The sequence below is a fragment of the Neoarius graeffei genome, chromosome 13 (genome assembly GCF_027579695.1).
Source record: "Neoarius graeffei isolate fNeoGra1 chromosome 13, fNeoGra1.pri, whole genome shotgun sequence".
Classification (NCBI taxonomy): domain Eukaryota; kingdom Metazoa; phylum Chordata; class Actinopteri; order Siluriformes; family Ariidae; genus Neoarius; species Neoarius graeffei.
Window position 1 is genome coordinate 50,150,212 of NC_083581.1, and position 22,327 is coordinate 50,172,538.

At 43.3% G+C, this 22,327-nt stretch overlaps 1 protein-coding gene across 1 annotated transcript in view; it reads right to left on the reverse strand.

The window, feature by feature from the left end:
• The window catches only part of cntn3a.2 (contactin 3a, tandem duplicate 2), a 145,682-nt gene that overhangs the window by 43,010 nt on the left and 80,345 nt on the right, over positions 1–22,327 (reverse strand). Inside the window, exons 9-11 of the mRNA XM_060937972.1 lie at positions 8,990–9,126; positions 3,247–3,376; positions 1,604–1,754 (exon numbers count right to left, since the gene is read on the reverse strand). Coding sequence (XP_060793955.1) covers positions 1,604–1,754; positions 3,247–3,376; positions 8,990–9,126 — 418 coding nt within the window. The remainder of the gene's footprint in view (positions 1–1,603; positions 1,755–3,246; positions 3,377–8,989; positions 9,127–22,327) is intronic.

A 22,327-nucleotide genomic window follows, 5' to 3' on the forward strand; every position in this document is an offset into this window, starting at 1 on the left:
TTCATTTGGAAAAAAAAGAAGCTTTGATTATGTTATCACCTCCAACCATGAATCATTTCATACCTCATAGAATCTGTCCAAATTGCTGTGCAACACCCTGCCAGGCTAATCTAATAGTCTCCTTCACAATTCATGAGTGTTATGGTCAGTGTCCCTCCACAATTGCTGTTCCTCCATCACCTCTTGATAGCTGTTACAACACACTACAAGCTTACTGAGGCTAGTGGTGTGACAAGGAAGTGGGGAAAATGACTCAGAAAGAAAGGGGGGGGGCAGCGGAATGGTGGAGGTATGATCAAAGAGGTAAGACAAAGACAAAAAAAAGTTCATCAAGAACCTTTTTCCATGATGAAATTTAAACAATAATTCACCCTTCTAGTCAGAATACATAACAAAATGTAATGACAATTTCCTCAACAAATAAAAATGAAATGAAAATGTCAGATCCAGTCATTTCGACAAACCTTTTCTTTGCTTTTTGGAGGGTCTATCTAGTTAAGCTAATATAAGGTTAATAATGTTTTAAAAAACACATTAAGGAAACAAACCCAAAAGGATCATTTCCAAGTGTTAAGGTCCTGTCCCAAATAGTGTATTTGCAGCCATGAGTCCTAGTTTTTGCATGCCTACTAGGTCTGCAAGGTTGTTGGGTGTCCCATTTCATATTTTCAGCTCTACATGTACTAATTGTGAGCTTTACTGAAGTCTGCATCAAAATGGACTCAACAGCAGACTCAAAACCATTTGACACCGTTTGCAATAACTGGATGGCAAGGTAAAGCGAGGCATTGTTAAAAGTTAAAGTTAATGCAGGCGAAAAAGATATTAAAATAAGTCCTGAAGTGACCTTTGCTATTATCATGTCATAAAGCAGCACTAGACTGTGTGAGCAGTCAATTATGTTTATAGCCTACAAATTTTTAATACTGCGCTATTGCATGGTGGGATTGACAGAATGACTATGATTACTTCATTCGACTCTGAAAAGTTAAAAATGGCATTTTCATCACAGTATACAAGTAATACCACTATTTATTCATTATTGTATCTCTATTTGCACCAAGTCACTCTAGTAAATCAGAGTCAAGTGGATGTGTGAGAAAAAATAGGCAGAAGGTCAAATAATCCAGCAAACAGAGCAATAAACACAAAAATAAAAATAAAAGAGCAAACAGGTTGAAAACCAGAATAAGTTGGCAAAACCGCACAAAGAGTTTGTGTGAATAAGCAGTTTAAATAAGTAGATTGATTGGGAGAAAATTAGGAATTAGATGTGTAAAAGTCAGGTGAGTAAGACCTTTATATGGTCTGGATTTGGAGGGGGAAGGAAGAACAGTGGATCCTGGATTCCCAGAACAGTGGATCTGGCTGTGACAAACGTAATCTAACAATAACTCTATGACTGAAATAAGACTAAAACTATGTATTTTTGTGACAAGATCAAGCTTAAAACAAAACAAAATAAAACACCCCCCACCCACCCATTACAGTTAACAAGGTGAGAAGAAAAAAGTAAGACAGTACTAAAAGGGCAAATAGAAAATGTGAGCAAAAGCTCACTAGGGAGAAAGACAAAGGAGGAACAAAGTGTTAACATCTTTACCTCTCTGTGCTCTGGAGCTGTTCACTGCCTTTCCTCCAGGATATGGTAGGAGGGGGATAAGCCTGGGGCCTGCACTCCATAGTCACAGTGCTGCCAGTTTTAGCTTTAAGTAGTGCTCGCACTTGGGATCTGGAGAAATCTGGCGGTGAGGCTGAGGAGAAGAAAAAAAGAAGCAGTGCATAATAACTCATCTGAGAGCAGTAGGGTGTATCAACTGATTCGAGGCCTGTCTGAGGACAGGAGAGACTGCAAACTGATCTGCACACATCAGAGAACACTAAAGTGCCTCGTATAGGCACTGATTCTACTCTGAAACTGTACTCAAGGGATGAACAACATTCTTCCAAAATACACCCTCTCAATTGGCGTTTTGATTATGGTGGTGGAGAGTGCTGTCTAACATCTGAACAAAATCTCTCATAGGTCTTTAACTTGGCCGAAAACTGGTAAATGAGAAGGCCATAGCATCATAATGTTAAGTAAGCCCTCGTACCCTGTGGATTTGGGTACTGTCATCCTGGAAAATCAGGAGAGAAATCTTTCACTATATGATAAAGGTGATTAGTAAGAATACATTTCTGCTGTTTTGCAGTTAGCTGTCCCTTTAAGAGGATGAGGAAAGCCAAACTATTTCAGAAAAATTCCCCATAGCATATTTGTCTATAGTGTTAAAAAGATTTTTTGTCAGATGCTTTATATGCCACACTGGGCATTTTGTTTCTGAAATAATAGTGCCTTCAATTGCTTCCCTCCTCACTCCCACTCCTTTTTTACATCCCTACATTGACACTCACTACTTTCTGATACCTTTGATCATAACGTGGCTAAAACAATGTATTCAAATTATGCAAAAATGGAGGGGATGGTCATACTCTTACACTTACAATCGCTTTGATTCGGAGAGCAAGAACTGCTTCCAAATGGCAAATGGGAAGTTACATACATCTGGAGATGCTCTTATTTATTTATTTATTTATTTATTTATTTATTTATTTTTACTGATTTGCCCTAATTTTCTCCCTTTAGTATTCAATAACAATTCCCACCCATTTGCCCGACCTCTCTTATCACCATAGCCACTGAGAATGTGAGCCAAATAAATGTTTTCTCCACAGCATGTATAGCCAGCCACTGCACTGTTTCTATCTGTATTTAGGATGTAATCGTTTTGGATATTAGCATCCCTCTGGATTAAAGTCTCTTTGACTCCCAACCACAAAGGGTGATGATATAGCACATAATAGTCTCACTAAACTTTTTTTTTAATGTGCTTGGGCAGATTATTTCCCAGGTGTGAATGCAAATGAGAAATAGAGGGAATATCACAGTGACTAAAACATCTTTCTTCACCTTCACAAAGATGCATTTTAATGCTTTTATTTTATTAGAATGCTTGTATTTCAGCTCGATACTCTCTGATTACACATAAGCATATACTGTGCATGAGGCCAGAAACATATATCAGTTTTTCCCTTAGGTATAACAAAAGTGTTATGGCCTTAGGAGAAGGTTTCCAGAGTCCATTACATACTTTAGATTCAGGACACAGTGCAATTTGTGATGATTAAGGAAAGAAATAAACAAAAAGCAATCAGGAAACGACACAAAGAATAAAAGGAGAAGTCTCTTGAGAACTGTCTTACCAAGCACCACTAGCTCAGCACTGAAGTAAATAATACCATGTTTGTTTTCCGCAACACACTGATACATGCCAGCGTCAGACAAGTTGACTGAGAATACAGTTAGAGCTCCATTCTCTATGTGAATCCTGTCCTGCAAAACACACGCAAACACTCAGACAGACAGACAAAAAAAGACAGAAAAACACAAAAATACTGAAAACAAACAGGAAATACATTCATCCATATAACTGGTATAGCACTACTCTCAATTACTACATTATTACATATGGAATACACCTGAAAGGTGTTCCTCTATGATTATTGGCATCCCTTGTAAAGATTAATAAAAAAGGTGAGAAAAAATTGATGTTTTGGTGAAGTAGCTTCATCTCACACTGAAAAAAAAGAGAAAAATCCAATCTTTAATGGAAAAAAATGTATTTAAAAAAAAAAACAACTCCCTCATCAGAAATAATTATTTTCAACAAAACCTCATGTGCCACTATTATTGGCACCCCTGGATATTATAGTGAGCACAATGTAACTGAAGCATGTTTCCCATTTAAATTGTACATTTCTGAGTTGATTGGAGTGTATAGGAACTTTCAAGCTGTAATCCATGACTTCCTGATTAACTGTGATACAAATATGAGGGGACACAGAGGCCAAATTCCCTTAGTCATCAATCAACATGGGAAAGATAAGAGAACACACAAACCTCAGGGACAAGTGTCCCTTGAACACAAGGGAGAAGTGTGTTGATCTTCATAAGTCAGGGAATGGTTATAAAAAATAGCTACTCACCTGAAAATGCCAATTTCTACTGTTAGGGCAATAATAAAAAAGTGGACACCAACTGGAACTGTTACAAATTTTCCTGGAAGAGGAACCAAGTTTATTTTGCCCCTACATACAGTAAGGAGGAGGGTAAGAGAGACAATAAATAAATAAATAAATAAATAAATAAATAAATAAATAAATAAATAAAATCCAAGCCTCACTGTTGGTGGATTAGAAGAAAAAGTAAAATATTGGGGTTTCCAAGTCTCCAAAGCCACCATCAGACACCACCTCCATGCCAAAGGATTATGTGGAAGGTATGCCAGAAAAAAGCCTTTTCTGTCAGTTAACCACAAATGTAAGCACCTGAAGTTTGTGAAACGCTACTACAACTTTGTCTATAACCATGTTCTATGGTCTGATGTAACAATAGTGGAGCTGTTTGGCAATAAACACTCAAAGTATGTGTTTGGTGTAAAAAGAAGGATTGCTATCATGAAAAGAACCTGATACCAACTGTAAAATATGGTGGGAGTTCTGTGATGTTTGGGGGCTATTTTTCCTCCAAAAGCCCTGAAAACCTTGTTAGGGTACATGGCATCATGGACGCCATGAAATACTAGGACATTTTAAATCTGAATCTGGCTGCCTCTGCCAGGAAACTAAAACTGGGTCGTCACTGGATCTTCCAGCAGCACAGTGATCCAAAGCATATGTCCAAATCAACACAAAAATGGTTATCTGACCACAAAATCAAGATTCTCCCATGGCTATCTCAGTCCCCTGACCTGAACCCCATTGAAAACTTGAGGGGTGAGCTGAAGAGGAGAGAGCACAAGAGAGAGCTGAGGACCCTGAATGATCTGGAGAGATTGTGTTCAGAGGAATGGTCTCCGATGCCCTTCTCTGTATCTCCAACCTTATAAAGTGTTATAGGAGAGACTCAATGCTGTTTTACTGGCAAAGGGAGGGTGTACAAAGTATTAAATACAGGAGTGCCAATAATAGTGGCACATGTGTTTTTGCTGAAAATCTTGATGAGGGATTTGTCTTCTCTGAATAAATTTATTTCAAATAAAGGTTGGATTTTTCTCATTTTCTTCAGTGTGAGATAATGCTCCTTTTCCAAAAGGTGGATGTTTTCTAACCCTTTTTACTAATATTTACCATAATCCTGGAGGGCACTGTGTATATATACAATATGGAGGACTGCCTGGGTGTTTTCTTTCAAAATTAGTGGAGACCATGTAACTGCTATGAGGGTTCATAACTCCATGTTGCTACTTCACAAATATCTGGAAGTGCTGGCCAGAAAGTAGTGCACACTGTGCGTCAAGTGGCATTTAATGGAAGAAGGTAAGTCTTCATGTATGTTTGCACACTCACTTCCCTTACCCAAGGGGCTAAGCTGTCTTTAGACAGCACATCCCTCCTAATGGTGCTCCCCAAAGCACAAAAACAGCTGGTCAGTGACACACCAGCTGGCATTCACTTCCACAATGCACTTTGATAGCCTTCACTGGACACACTGGGCACATTTTCATCTGTAAGAGCAGACAGGTTGATATATTTACTGATATACTGTGGCATCAATATCTTGGCAGGGATGTTGGGTTTGGCCACGGTAGGTAATGTCTGAATGCCCTGCAGTGGTGTCCAGAGCCATGACATCCAGAGTGATGTGAAAGCCTAGAGATATAGGATTAGCCAATCACAAGACAATGCATATTGGCATAAGAATTCACATTGAACAGGGAGTTGTCTGTACATAAACAAATTGACGACTTGTCTTCTGTAGGTCTTCCAAATAAACTGAACAACCTTCTTGTGATTTGTCTTTCCACGGGCATAAGCTTGCTATGTGACAGCACATTGAATGTTTGATTATAATCGGCCCAGTGGTTATGCAGTTCTCAATGCCAGAAGGTGTGCATCTGTCCATATCCAGAACTTATCTGCCCACTTCAAAATCATTTGCGATTTTGTGTGGTTGATGTAAAATACCACCATGATATTGTGTGTCTGCATTATTTTGTGCAGCCCTTTTTGGGGTTCCTGAAAATGATGCAATAATAGGCACAAAGTTCTCATGTCAAGTACATTGATATGCTTATGTTGAGTTTTGTTTTTCATTTATTTTGATCTGTTGTTTCATGTGTTTTATTTTTGTCTCAGCTCGTGCATGATAAGTTCACTCCTCCTGGGTCTGTGCACCAAAGACCTCTGCCAAGCTCAGACAATGGTATTTGAGTCAACCAAACTTGTCTCCTCATCTGTGTTAACAGCCCCAGTGATCTTCTGCAAGCTTCTGTTGTTGCCTGTAAGCTCTCTGAGCCAATTGTATCCTTTGCTGCAGGCATTTTTTCCTTAAGTTTCAGGAGCAGTGCATTGGAGATACAACTTACACTCACTTTTCTCACAAGGTGTCAACAGCCTGTACTACTAATGAGGCAGATAGCTTCTATCAGAGGCATGTATCCTCAGCCTTGGTTTCTAAATCCTTTCCTGCAAACAGTATGTCTGCCCTTTAATCAAGTCACAGCTTCAGTCTGCTCTTCAATGCTCATAAGTGCTTATTAATGAAATCATTACACCAGGAAAAGCCCAGTCACTTGCTTGAGCAAATGTGCTACAGAATGAATTAGGCCTTTAGCCAGTCTTTGTATTGAGTTTGATCCAGTTTTAATTTTGCCAAGGCAGTCTTAACACCAGTCTGAAAAACATTCTGAAGCATATTCAGTACTGCTGTTGGGCTGTGCTCCGATTGTACATTTCAACCTTCATACTGTTTTGATGGTGAGCTACCAGCAGTCCCTGCCAAAGTGGGCTGTTAGCAACCCTAACAGCTGCTAACAACTTTTGCATTTGGTCCATGCCCACTGCCAGCATGTCTAATCTGTGTTTCAATGTGATAAGGCACCCACTCTTGTTCCTTGGGACTGATCTGTGGAATCTTCTGCCCGCTTCTGCTCTTGCCACTGCAACAAAGCGAAGTAGCTTAATTTTCTCCCCAGCAGGCTCTACTAGGCTCTTCTTCACTCCTCACTGAGGCAGCATACTGCCAGAGGAAGGTGTGGAATAGCTGGCAGTATTTCAATAGTCTATGATGTATTCTTCATGTGTCACTAACAGTATTATGCTATAGTTAGGGCTATAAATATCCATCACAGCTGTTCAGGTCCCAGTCAATTTAATCATTGATCATGCCCATCATCCAACTTTATTGGTGCTTGGCCGAACAAACAATTGACCATCCCTCACTCAACTATACTAGAGGTTTGGAATATTGACAAAATTTCATTATAAGTGACCAACTTCATTATAAATACATAGACATGTTCAGCTGATAAAATTAGCTGGTGTAGATATTAACAATGATACAATTTGTGAAGGCGGCACGGTGGTGTAGTGGTTAGCGCTGTTGCCTCACAGCAAGAAGGTCCGGGTTCGAGCCCCGTGGCCGGCGAGGGCCTTTCTGTGCAGAGTTTGCATGTTCTCCCCGTGTCCGCGTGGGTTTCCTCCGGGTGCTCCGGTTTCCCCCACAGTCCAAAGACATGCAGGTTAGGTTAACTGGTGACTCTAAATTGACCGTAGGTGTGAATGTGAGTGTGAATGGTTGTCTGTGTCTATGTGTCAGCCCTGTGATGACCTGGCGACTTGTCCAGGGTGTACCCCGCCTTTCGCCCGTAGTCAGCTGGGATAGGCTCCAGCTTGCCTGCGACCCTGTAGAACAGGATAAAGTGGCTAGAGATAATGAGATGAGATGAGACAATTTGTGAAATTAAAAGGTTTATAGTCTGATACTCAGACTCTCTGAATCCACTTCCTCAACTCTTCAACAAAACAACAACGGGAAAGAGGACAAGTCTGATGTAGCTGTGAGAGCACAGCCACATAGAAATAAAATTAAGGTTTTGGAGTGGCCCAGTCAAAGTCCTGACTTGAATCCAGTTGAGATACTGTGGCAATACCTTAAATGGGCAGTTCATGCTCGAAAACCCTCCAATATTGCTGAATTGAAACAATTCTGCCAAGAAGAGTGGGCAAAAATTTCTCCACAGTGATGTAAAAGACTCACTGCAAGTGATCACAAATGTTTAATTGCAGTTGTTGCTGACAAGGGTGGCCCAACCAGTTATTAGGTTTAAGGGGGCAATTATTTTTTCACATGGGTGATACAGGTTTTGATTAACACTTTACTTTTAATAAATGGAGTGATCATTTAGAAGCTGCATTTTGTGTTTACTTACATCATCTTTATCTTATATTAGACTTAGTTGGATGACCTAAAACATTTAAATGTGACAAATAAGCAAAAATGGAAGAAATCAGCCGGGGGGTGGTGGTGGTGGGGAGTACTTTTTCACAGCACTGTAGAATTCACACTGGCTGCATCGTATAAACATATCGTGAATATCAGTCCATACTGCATACATTCTGTCCTCACCACCATCATGACAGAATGCTGATTTTATTTTTAAAGAAAGCTAATGGCTGAACATATAACAGCGTCCATAAAACATGTTGAATGGAGACAGTGAAAAGTGGGCCAGCTGTATTAACAACAGAAACAGTGAATAAACCTGTGGGATAATGAATAAAGCACATAGGAGAGACATGTGAGACCGAGATCTTGGGGTTTGAAAGCTTTTTAAAAAATGGATGTGTGTGTGTATGTGTGTATGTGTGATGCTTGTCCAAATTGCTTCAGAAGCTTGTCTTGTATTAATTGGCCTTTGATATAACGATGGACTCCAAATGCTGAAATCCACCACCCAGTGTAGCTACCTCCATAAATATACAGTGCTCAGCCTGAATTTTTGTTAACATGTAGGGTACATAATTTAATTAACGACTGGAGAACAATCAACCAAATAGCAATTAAAGAATAACACGATTGTTATGTAACAAATATATTTTCATCATAGAATCAAACATGCTTTTTGGTCATAAATAACATCGCAACATTTACTTGTTACTTTACCTCTGTGTTAAGTAGTTCTCCATTCTTTAGCCAGCTGTATGAGGGCTTGGGTTTTCCACTGGCTTTACATTCCCAAAATAGTCTTTCATCAATGGATAAGGCACTGTCATGCATGGTCTGCACCCACTGAGGCTTAGCTAGGCATCCAAACACACAAAGAAATTATGATGACACACTGAAAATAAGTCTAAACACAATTCTATACACAATTTTTACATCTAAAATCCTCATATGGGGGTGTAGCCACTATCAGAGCAGATCATGTTCTTTTGGAGGCTGCAGACTCTGTGTCTGGCAGAAACTCACTCAAGAGTTCCTGAGATCATTAGCTAGGCAACAGTTGTGAAATGTGTTGTACAGAAAGCAAAATCAAATGTTTCACACAACAGCGCCTAAGAGCAGCACAAACCCATACAAATGCGCATTGCGGCAAATAGTGGTCTTTACTGAATGGGGTCGTGTTTTTAAAATCTTACTGGGATGACAGTGTCACTCCCAAGGGCTTGTTTGTATCACATAGAGACCACTGCTGTACCAGGCTATACAATCTTCTAGGAAGGACACCAGACAATTTGCCATGAGCAATATTTAATCAGATTTAAAAAATGGTCTGCAGCTGCAACCCCAGTGAATCATTGTGTGTGCATGTCAAAGACAACAGAACACTTAATTAATGGATTTGCTTAAGTTATTAATATATTTATCAGGAAAAGCAGGCGTATTTTCAAAAGTCAAGATTTCTTAATATTTTTGAGGAACATTTATATATCTTGAATATACACTGAATATATTTAACAGTTATTCCACAAAATCAAGTCATACATGAGCTGATAGCTGACAAGGCACGGAGCACCGAGTTGGCTATATTGAGTGGAATATATATATTTTTTAATTATATCCACATTCACTGGATTTTGAGAAACAGAGCATTTGTATTTTTATTTATTGCAAATTTGATAAATAAAAACTTTATACAAAACATCTGATGAAATAATTTCTGCTTAGGCAGACTTCTTAAAAACCTATCGATGGCTGCACAAATTGACTTTAGTGTTCTTTTTTTGCAGAAAGTGTCATCTTGCTGTCGTGTCGAGGTATAGAATAGCTTTAGACATTTGTTTAATTCTTCCTTGGACATCTCAGTTATGTAATTTTCAAACTTCTTTGAGCTTTTGAACCAGTCTCAAAAAATTCAACAAAACTTTAATGTTTAAAGATGAATTATGTAAACAAACCGACAAAATGACAGGATCAATTTATGAAAAACAGTATAATAATAATTCTTGAAAAATAAAAAATATATCTTCTTACCATCAAATACTTTTATTCCATAATTTGTTGCTTTTTTGTATTTTTGGGGTTTTGTTTTGGAGTAGAGTTTTTATTTCATCCTCGGCTGGTTCAGCAAAATGCTCTGCCATTTTGTTTTTCTCTACTCACGGTATATGAGCTGATAGCCTAGTAGTAGAGTAGACAATCAGAGTGCGCGATTGCTCATATCCAGTATATATATATATATATATATATATATATATATATATATATATATATATATATATATAATTTAGTTTTTTTTAAGGCTACAACAATTTAAATTTGTTGATTCTTTTAAGAATCTTTTTAGAGCCAGTATTGACTGATTTCATGATTTCATTAAAGGTACTACAACATGTACTGCACAGCAATTGCTGTTACTATTTTTATTTGAGTGATTTATGCCAGTGCCATATGAAGAAAAACTCAATAGCAGAATTATTACAGAGAAAAATCAAGTTCAATTATCATGAACAAGTAAATCAACATAGCATTAAAAATCCTTTAGCAAAAACAATACTTTCCTGTCAGGTTTTGCATCAGCAAATTCATTTGAAGAAGAAGCCTTTATTTGTCACATACACACTCAAGCACAGTGAAATTCATCCTCTGCATTTAACCCATCTGAAGCAGTGAACACGCACGCACACACACCAAGAGTAGTGGGCAATTCATTTGTATAGAATGGCTTTTCCTCTAAAGTTTAAATACAGAGTATTATTATTCTTTGGCTTGGCACAGCAGAGACCTGGCACACGGCATTCTCTACTCTGGCAGTACTGAAGAGAAACCGATTTCAGGGTCACAGCCTGTCAGACGCACAGCTGACTTGGCATATGTTCCCTCTAACCTTCCCAATAAGTCATATGAAAACCCAGAGGGAAGCCTTAAAATAGTTGACTTGGGTCTGAATTCACCCATACAACTGTTGTGAATTGTAAATTAAACATTTGAACAGTGGCATCCTCTTGTCCCCTGGTACGGCTAATCACAAAAAAATCAAATTGTGAACCATAGGGTTCCTGTCCCTGGTTGTGATAATTATCCTGGAACTGGTTCCATTTGGAAGACATTTTGGCAGCAGGCTTAAGCATGCAATACATGTCTGTGACTGGACCACAGCAATGCAGGATTTGTACTGTAATTAAGATAAATATGTGATATTGATTATATTTCAGATATTAAATGACTAAATGAAGCACAGCTCTACATTAAGATTTTAGGAGCACTTGAGGGGCGCAGTGAAACACATAGAGGGCATATATTCAAATCTCATCTCATCTCATTATCTCTAGCCGCTTTATCCTGTTCTACAGGGTCGCAGGCAAGCTGGAGCCTATCCCAGCTGACTACGGGCGAAAGGCGGGGTACACCCTGGACAAGTCGCCAGGTCATCACAGGCCTGACACATAGACACAGACAACCATTCACACTCACACCTACGGTCAATTTAGAGTCACCAGTTAACCGAACCTGCATGTCTTTGGACTGTGGGGGAAACCGGAGCACCCGGAGGAAACCCACGTGGACACGGGGAGAACATGCAAACTCCGCACAGAAAGGCCCTCGTCAGCCACGGGGCTCGAACCTGGACCTTCTTGCTGTGAGGCGACATTGCTAACCACTACACCACCGTGCCACCCCATCATATCACACACATCACATTATCTCTAGCCGCTTTATCCTTCTACAGGGTCGCAGGCAAGCTGGAGCCTATCCCAGCTGACTACGGGCGAAAGGCGGGGTACACCCTGGACAAGTCGCCAGGTCATCACAGGGCTGACACATAGACACAGACAACCATTCACACTCACATTCACACCTACGGTCAATTTAGAGTCACCAGTTAACCTAACCTGCATGTCTTTGGACTGTGGGGGAAACCGGAGCACCCGGAGGAAACCCACGCGGACACGGGGAGAACATGCAAACTCCACACAGAAAGGCCCTCGCCGGCCACGGGGCTCGAACCCAGGACCTTCTTGCTGTGAGGCGACAGCGCTAACCACTACACCACCGTGCCGCCCCACCCCATCATATGATACAGTTAATTTAATGTATCACTATTTTAAATTTAAATTTACATCTGTATACATGGGCCAGATACCAAAGTACTAAAGAATTCTTCAGTGATAAAGAATAAAGATGACACAATTTTCATTCTGGAATTATTAATGATATAATGATTATAATTTGTTCATAAGCTTTGTCTGTATTAAAGCGTATATGTTTGCTGCACACCTGCTGTTAAGGACCATAGGCAAGTTAAAAACACTGTTATGTGAACACTGTGAGGTTGGACTGTGCTTAATCAGTAAAATGTTTTATACACTGCCTATAGAAAGTGTGCCTTTGAGAAGTCTCATAGGTAAAATGGCAGATCAGAAGTTTCCCAAAAATCTTTTAACGTGAAGAGCATCTTTAACTGCCATCTTTAAGCTCATGTGGTTTTCCCGAACCCAGTCATTGCCAAAGCAGTACTTTAGTTCGCGCTCAAGTTACGATGGCCTTGGATCACTCTTTCACAGCAAAGAATTTCTTTAAAGGAGATACGCAGAACCTTGATTTTAAAATAAATTTCTGAGTGGATAGTATCTCCATCCTTGACTCTTGTATGCTGCATAAATGGGAATAAAAAAAAAATATTTTTTTGAGAGTTAAAATCGACTGCAAAGTTGGCATTTGAGCTGCCCTGCTGAGCCAGCCAGCCCTGAGTGCGTGATATCACTGTGGTAACCGGTTTTAAGGCCGAGGCCTTTTACAGCTATAGACCAAAGTCCTATCAATAAAAATTTATGGTGAAAGTAAGAAATTCTGTTACCGACTTGCTCAACTAAGACTGATTTGACTTCATTGATTGTGGGTTGACTCTCATTAAAACAGGATAGGTGTTATAACTTATGCAACATACATATGTACATGCATGCATTTTCACTGATAAAACGTAAAAGGGGGGGGCGGCACGGTGGTGTAGTGGTTAGCGCTGTTGCCTCACAGCAAGAAGGTCCGGGTTTGAGCCCCGTGGCCGGCGAGGGCCTTTCTGTGCGGAGTTTGCATGTTCTCCCCGTGTCCGCGTGGGTTTCCTCCGGGTGCTCCAGTTTCCCCCACAGTCCAAAGACACGCAGGTTAGGTTAACTGGTGACTCTAAATTGACCGTAGGTGTGAACATGAGTGTGAATGATTGTCTGTGTCTATGTGTCAGTCCTGTGATGACCTGGCGACTTGTCCAGGGTGTACCCCGCCTTTCGCCCGGAGTCAGCTGGGATAGGCTCCAGCTTGCCTATGACCCTGTAGAACGCTGGTTATGTAGGTAACTGTGGTTCTACGACTGGTGGAAGACCGGCAGATGGCGCAGTTCAGGCTGTGTGAAACCCCTTGCGCAAGCCGCATCTCTTGCCAAGAATTTATACCCAAGTTGTCAACTCGTGACGTATGACGTGCCCTAAATGTAGTAGCACGCACATCTATCATTGCCTTTCGCTTTCTCGCCAGAACCAGAGTCCCGAGTGACTGGTCTATCTGGCGGTCTTCCACCAGTCGTAGAACCACGGTTACCTACGTAACCAGCGTTCTACTTCCTTGTCTCCAGACTGCCAGATGGCGCAGTTTAGACTGTGTGGAAGACTTATGTCCAAGCTGTCACGAGGGCCCAACTAATACATAAGACATAACAAAGGAAAAAACACCACAGACTAGTGTTATGTTACTGACTTCACTTTATTGAACAAGTCAGATTAGTTACACTTCTATTATTGCATTTGTAGCAATCAAGAACTGGTGGAGGCTGTAAAGCTCACACCTCCCATGAAAGGAACTGCTGTTGTCCACAGCTAATGAACAGATGGAGCAGCGCTAAACACAGCCTGCAACATAGCAACATTTATCCTGTAGAACCTGGAAAATGTGCAGGCCGACGTCCAGGTTGCGGCCGAACAAATATCCAATAGACTCACACCCTTCAGGGCAGCCCAAGAGGTAGACACAGAACGACTGGAGTGACATTTCACTGCCGTCAGCATGTCATGGCCTGTAGAAGAATAAGCGTAAGATATAGTGTCTGTAATCCAATGAGCCAACCTATCCTTAGACAAAGCCGCTCCTTTACATCTGTCATTGAAGCACACAAACAATTGGTCAGTGGTTCGCTAGTCTGCTGTGGCTGTCACATACTGCCTAAGTGCCCTAACAGGACAAAGGTCCATGTTCAGTGTATTATCTGAAGGATCCAAAGAAGGAATGTTAACAAAGAGGCCTGTTAACAAAAAATGGACCCAACACTTTAGGTAGAAAAGTAGGGTTTGGCCACAATGTTACTCGTGAGATCTCTGGCCCCCACTGCAGACACAGTGGGCTGACGGAGAGTGCTTGCAGCTCACTTACCCTTTTCACTGAGGCCACTACAATCAGGAAAGCAGTCTTCATTGAAAGCCACTTAATGTCAGCACTCCCCAGAGGTTTGTATGGAGGGCTACAGAGACTGTTCAACACAATATGGAGGTCCCACTGAGGTACGATGCATTTGCGAGGTGGATTCAAACGTTTTGCACCTTTCAGGAAGGTCACAATCATCTTATGCACCCCGACAGGGTGCCCATCAACTGGACCCCTGTAGGCTGACATCGTAGCCACATATCCTCTCAGGGTCGATGCAGACCAACCAGCCTCCAAAAGGCCCTGCAGAAATTCCAAAATGTTCTTCAAAGTACTTGCCACTGGGTCAATACTGCATTCAGAACACCATGCTGAATAATATTTCCATCTGCCACTATACAACAGGCGTGTAGATGGAGAACAAGCATTTAGAAGAGTGTTCCTGACCCCCTGTGAACATTCCAGGATGCCGGATGAGCCCCCAAGGGCCAGACCCAGAGCTTCAGTCTCTGAGGGTGTCTGTGCCACAGACTGCCATTCAACTGGTCAGCAAGTCTGTCTTGACTGGTAGAGGGCTGGGTGGACCTGTCAACAGTGCTTTCAGAAGATAAAACCAGGGACTGTATACACGGTATGGCATGACCAGAAGCACAGGCTGGTTGGTCGTCCATATGCGCTCTAGTATCTGCCACAGTGGGAACGGAGGAAATGCATACAGCCTCAGGTTTGGCCACTGATGGGCCAACGCATCCTGCCCCAGGGACCCAGGCTCACCCCGCAGTGAGAACCACTTTGGACAGTGGGTTGTCTCTCTGGTGGCAAATAGGTCCACCTCCGCTTGTCTGTATGTTTTCCAAATCATCTGAACTACCTCCTCATTCAGGCGCCACTCCCCCATGAGGGGCCCGCCCCGAGAGTGTCCGCGACACAATTCTTCTTCCTGGGCACATGTATCGCCCTCAGAGATAGCAGGTGTGCATCCACCCACAGCCAGATCTGCCTGGTTAGGGTGTTCAGCAAGGAGGACCTCGTCCCCCCCGGTGGTTGATGTGATATACTGCTGGAGTGTTGTCCGACCAAATAAGGACATGTTTGCATTCCAGCTGTCCTCTGAAGTGCTGTAGCATCAGCCAGACAGCCCACAGTTCCAGGTAGTTTATGTGGCAGGACCGGAACCTGTCCTGCCACACACCATGAATCCCCTGGTGATTCCACACTCTGCCCCAGCCGTGTTGACTGCCATCCATGGTGATGACCTCCCTCTGAGCTGGGGGTGGTCCCAGTGTGACTCCCCTCAGAAGAAAAGATCTCAGTGCCCACTGCTTCAGGGAGGCAATGCCCTTTGGTGTCATCGACACCAGCACACGCTTTTGGGTCTGAGTTGAGAGTCTCTTGGCCCTCAGCCATGATTGGAACAGCCGGAGATGAAGCCTGCCTAATGTAATAACAGGTGTTGCAGCCGCCAACATGCCTGCAAGACACAGCAGCAGGCCATAGCGGACGGTCTGACTTGACCGGACTCGTGTGGCCAGCCCCAGTATGTTGCGAATTCTTCCCTGAGTCAGGCACGATTGCATTCAGGTGAATGCCTATGAAGTCGATGGTCTGAGTCGGTTCCAGTGTGCTCTTCTCGAAGTTCACCGTCAAACCGAGAGCTGAAACATGATTGAGTAGTATCTGAGCATTCGCACGTGCGTGCTCTGGGGACCATGCACAAAGCAGCCAGTCGTCCAGATAGGGTAGGACGCAGATGCCCTGGCGATGTAATGGAGACAGGGCCTCGCGCATGCACCTGGTAAAGACCTGGGGGGCCAGTGATAGCCCAAAAGGAAGCACCTTGAACTGGAACAAGCGACCTTTGAAATGGAAACGAAGGAAGAGACAGTGCTGAGGATGAATGGGTACGTGAAAATACGGGTCTCGTAGATCCACTGTAATGAACCAGTCTCCCAACTCCACTGAGTGGAGCACGTCCAAAGTATGCAGCATACAAAAGGTCAGCTGCTTGAGGTAAGTGTTTAGATGGCGTAGGTCTAGTATTGGCCGGAGCCCGCCTTCTTTCTTGGGTACGACGAAGTAGGTGGAGAACACACCCCGACGTGTCTGGGCGTCTATTTCTTCTATGGCATCTTTGTTTAAGAGGGACTGAGTTTCCGATAGTAGGGCAGAACGTGTTTCCGGGCTTTGAGCACGCGTGACACGTAGCCCTAAGTTTAGAGGAGGCCGGCGGCAAAATTGAAGGTGATAGCCACCTTTGAGGGTGTTCAGGACCCACAGGTTTGGCATTGTTGAGCCCCAGTACTCCAGCTGTTGAGGAATAAAATGCCCTGCCGCCGGCAGCGCACCATCAGTCTCGTGACTGTGGGCGGTGTGCAGCTTTGGGGGGAGGGCTGTGAGTCGCCCTTGGAAAAGAGGTAGGGGGTATGCCACGTGTTCCGCGCTGGGGAAAACCATGTTCTGTTTGCCTCCGCTGAGGCTGCTGGAAGGCTGCTGCTGTATGGCGGCAGTAGGAAGGGGCGCCACGAAAGGTAGGTGGTAGCAATGCCTGAGGTCATCTGAAAGCAGGTCTCAGTTTCACATGTTGGGAGCGTGTTTCAGAAGCAAGTTGGCAGTGGTTTAGAGCCTCTTGCGCTGCTGGGCCAAACACCTACCCAGGGGCCAAGGGTAGTTGGCACAAGACATTCCTACCATAGCTGCATCAGGAAGAGGGGACTGTGCTACCCAGATCTGCCTGCGGGCTTGGAGTAGCAGTCCCATAGACTTACCACACTGCTTAGTCATTGCCCCCACGCCCTGAAGAGCAGTGTCTATCAACTCAGAGGCAGCCGCATCTGAGGTTGGCTGTAGGGTTGTCTGCAAAGCAAGTAGTAGATGGGCCATGGTATTCAGGACCCACCCCATTGTAGCCTGAGTGTTATAAGCTCTACACACCAAATTGTCAGTACATCTGCACTTTGGGCTAGGGCACCGTGGGTCAGCACGAAGGGCTTCATCAGGTGGGGCAACCAGTGACAGCACCACCGACTCCACCGGTGGCATGGGGCCCAGGCCTGCAGAGCCTGGGTTTGCCATGGAAGCCAACAGTCTAGTGGGACGGTCCATTCTGCTGGTATTTGCCTCCTTTAGTGCCTCAGTAAACATCTTAACAAAGTCCTCACAGTGAGGGACAAAGAGATCATTGCTGTGTGTGGATAAGCGGCAAAGACGGTTTGTCTGCACCAGACTCTGAGGAAGAGGTTCCATGTTAAGCTTTGCCAGGGCCATTCAAATGGTTCCTGCTAGAGTGGCATTGACCACTGATGATTCTGGCTTGTCCTCTGACTCCTTGCCACTCTCTGTAGCAGGAGAGTGGAAGGCAACATGGTCATCTGGGGATGAAAAATCTCTGCCCAAAGGAAACAAGCTATCTGTGGCAGCAAGAGAAATCGTATCCTCCTCTCTGTGTAGGGGAGATGGAGGCAGGATTGGCTGTGAAGCAGGCAGAGGGGCCTCATCCTCTGTCTGAGAGCCAGGCTGTGATGCATGTTGTGAATGTATACTAATCAGCATCTCTCTTATCTGTGCAACGCTCTCTGTCAATTGATCTATCCTGTGTGTCAGCTCCTGTGAACGTTTGAGCTTTTTCACTTTTGGGGGAGCATGCGAAGCCACTGGGCGCGTAGCCACTGGGTGCTTACCTGCGTGCTCCTGAGCTGGAGGAGAAGAGAGAAGGCAGTCCTCTTTTCCCTCAATGCCTGCTAATCGTGCCTGCCATTGTTGTATGGAGAGCAGGCTACAATGCACACATGGATCAGTCATAGCCTCTCTGACATGATTAATTCCCAGGCAGCTGGGGCAGCGATCATGTGGATCTTCCACTTCCATGGGTGTACCACACAGAACACACCAGGCCATACTTACCAATTGTGTTAATGTTATTGTATTAATTATTGTAGCCTATTAACACACAATCAGTTAACGTTACATGTCATGGAGAGAACACACAAGAGAACTGCTTGTTAACAGTGCTGTAATCCAATCTGATTCACTGTAAGCTTGAGGCCATACAAATGTTTTGGTGCTGGGGGCTGAGCACCTTGCACTTGTGAAGCGGAAAAAAGGCATGGGTAAACAGGTGCTCTTTATTTATTGCTTCGCTACACTGTGCCGGGGAATGGGGACAGGTAGTGGTCGTTTCACTATTGCGCTGCTGCACCGGGGACTGGGCGCTAGCACGCTATTGATTGTGCTAGACTGGTGGAGAGGTCTGTCACCACGCAACTGAACTTACCTCTCGATGCCGAGCCGGGGATGGCGTCGGTTATGGTTTAAGAAAATGTATTGCGCCGGGGGCTGGGCGCTAGCACACGTTCAGACAAGAGTGTGAGGTGATTATGGTATGGTGTTCCAATGCCGGGGTGTGGGCATCGGACTGTACCTAGCTGCGAATGCTAGTCAGTGTGCTAGACCAGTGTGGTGGGTCTGCACAGCAAAGATAACTCACCTTCTTCTAAGACTAGCTTTTCTAAACTGGAATCCACTGATGATGATATATTCAATCCGATCCGAAGGGTAAAACTGTGGAGCCAGCTGTTGGAGACAACTCCATAAGATAGCTGTGTTGCATCCACGTCTGATCTCGACAACGTCGAGAAAGCGAAAGGCAATGATAGATGTGTGTGCTACTATTTTATCATTTAGGGCACGTCATATGTCATGAGTTGACAACTTGGGTATAAATTCTCGGCAAGAGATGCGGCTAGCGCAAAGGGTTTCACACAGTCTAAACTGCGCCATCTGGCGGTCTGGAGACAAGGAAGTAGAACAGGATAAAGCAGCTAGAGATAATGAGATGAGATGAAAACGTAAGAGGCAATTAAATAATCAGATGAACTGAGACAATCACATTCTGAAGCAAATTCAATAATCTTATACTGGTAAATTAAACACACAATACAAGTTACATGTAATAATCTAAATGCAGGTAAACAACGTGTTGTTTTTCTTGTTTTTTTATCCAAATGAGAGTCGGAGCTTACCCATCTGTGTTCTTGCTTCTTGAAGGCCGATCTTGTGGCCGATTGTTTTGAAACAATCTGATTTTCAGTTGTTCGCTCAGTTCTCCGTTCATTCGCTTCTTCCACATAAGGGCGAGATGGCAGCAATATCCAGTTTAGAAATAAGACTGCTGGTCCACTCATTCTCTCCATACTGACTACTCTGCCATTACTGCTCGGCTCAGGCAATTACTAAAACCCAGGATGGAACGGGATGTCACCAGTTTTAGCAACAACCGCGGGGAGGTCACTGCCCGAGCGATATGTCCCGTCCCGTCCCGGGTTTTACCAACAACCCTCAGCTCACTCCGGTAGAACTGGTGCAACTGAACTCACTTTCCTTAAAAAAAACAAAAAAACCCTTTCCTTTTCTTGTAGCTTTATTTAATTGTTGATACTGCACCCTCTTTCAATATGGGCTTATAGCCAATGCTCCTCAACAGATCAGAGGTTTTGTATGAGTCCTCAGTAAAATGTGCAGAGCAGAGGAGAGACCACTTCATAGCCGCCCAATGTGCCCGTGAACTTCTCGCAAAACGTGTCCAAATCTTTGCACTTTGAACATTCTTGGGCCATGAATGCAATGTAAATCCACCTTCTGTCATGTTACTGCACCTGCCAGCAACACATCTACGTGGCATGGCGATAAATTAGCTCAAAATGGAGGATCGGAGTTGCAGTCAGCTCTGTGTTTTGGTACAGCGGAAATGGCGAGGAGACCGATAGACTTCCTGCTGTGACATTACGGACGTCAAGGTTATTCACTCAGCCCACTACCTATATGAATCACTTTAATCATAAAAATTACTATATTAGATTTATTGTTAACACTTAAAACTATTCCTGTGCCATTCTTGAGGTCTCAAGGCATTTATCAATGAAAGTGAGGCCATGGCTCTGCATATATGCTTTAAGATCTTGATTGCAGTTGAATACACAAAATGCACATGTGCCTCTGAGGGACTCTTACAATCAATGGGTGAAAACTGTTGTTGAATATGTTGCCCGTATTCAATTATTTTTCTTGTACATTGCAAATACATCGAGTTAATTATTACATAAATATTTGCAAAACATTATGACTATATTTCAATATGTTATGGAATTATGTGCATTAAATGAAATATCGTAATGTCACATTGATATCGCCACATTTTAATCAAATTTAACTCCATTACTAGGCAAAGTGATTATCTAATTTAATATCATAAATGAGACAAATTGCAGCACCTGTAACACTGTGTATATAAGAGCAAAACATTGCCAACTTGGCATTGTGGAGAACAGTTGAAGTGACCATGGCTGCACTCCAGCGAACCCACTCCAAAGCTCCACTTGTCTGGCCAGCAGGTCTAGTTTTGCCTATTTAAGGGCCATCCGCTCTTGATGGTGCCACTCCCTTTGGTCATGCAGGTCTCAGAGCAACTGGTGCTGCTCCTTCTCAATGCTGAGCAGCTCCCGGCTGCACTGACGCTCTCAGCCAGCTGGATTCTGTCTGCCTGCAGCCTGGGACGCGGTCAGCCGAGAGGGTCCAGGGGATGAGGAGGCAGCGGGGCCATGGGGGGTGGGGAGGTACTGCGGTCTGGAGAGGGGGAGGCAGGTGATGATGTAGATACATCCTTCTCACAGACATCAATACCTCCAGGTATGCCCTCTGTGGCTGTTTGCCCCAGTATTGTGAAGACCCGTTCTTCCTCTTGGGTCAGGGGAGCCACAGTGGACATGCCATCACCGGTCACCCTTTCCCTCTCTCTCCTCACTTCTGCTCCCCTCCTCTTTGCTTGGCTGGAGAAGTCCTGCCTCTTTTTCCTTACTTCTTCTGCACTCCTTGACTGAGTGTTTGAAGCACCGAGGTTCACAATGATGGACTTCCACAACTGCTTCTTATTTTTATTTGCTGAGTGGCTCTTGGATTTGATGAACAGCGCTTCTTTATACTGTTCCACATCATCCATCAAAATAGACAAGTTGTCTTTAGTAAATGCAGACCTCCTCGTTTTCTTCACCTCCATTGCACACACCAGCTACATGCCGATTTATAAGGGAAATTAAAACTAGATGACCTTTCGAGTTCATAAAATTGGTGAAATTTAGTTCTCTCTGAAATTTGGTTATTGTGATACATGTTTATTTCTGTAATATCTTAAAAAAAAAAACAGGTCATTCTGTGGCTGGGAAGTTATTTAATTTGAGGGGATTCCCTTGCAAATAATGTGCTTGAAATCGGTTGCTTCGCGCAGTCAAGAAGACAGGGGAAGTCCGTGTGCGCATGCGCACGCTTACCTTTGTCTTCTTCTTTTTCTTCATCTTTTGGGTTTTATGGCAGCTGGCATCCAGTGTTGCATTACTGCCATCTACAGGTTTACCTTGACTGTGCACTGACAGTTACATCATTCTGTTGCTAACTGAACAGCTGATCACACCGGGTGCTCGATGACCGCTGATATTTATTAGTTTGGTCCTGCATTTTCTTTCCTTCACAACATAACGTCTTTTCTTCTCACTTTCCATTACTGTAGTCAGTCTTTCACGTTTCATTCGCATCCTCTATTGTTCTCTCCTGTTTCAAATTTGTATCCCACAATGCCTTGTGTGAACGGGAAAAGCCCACCATGTG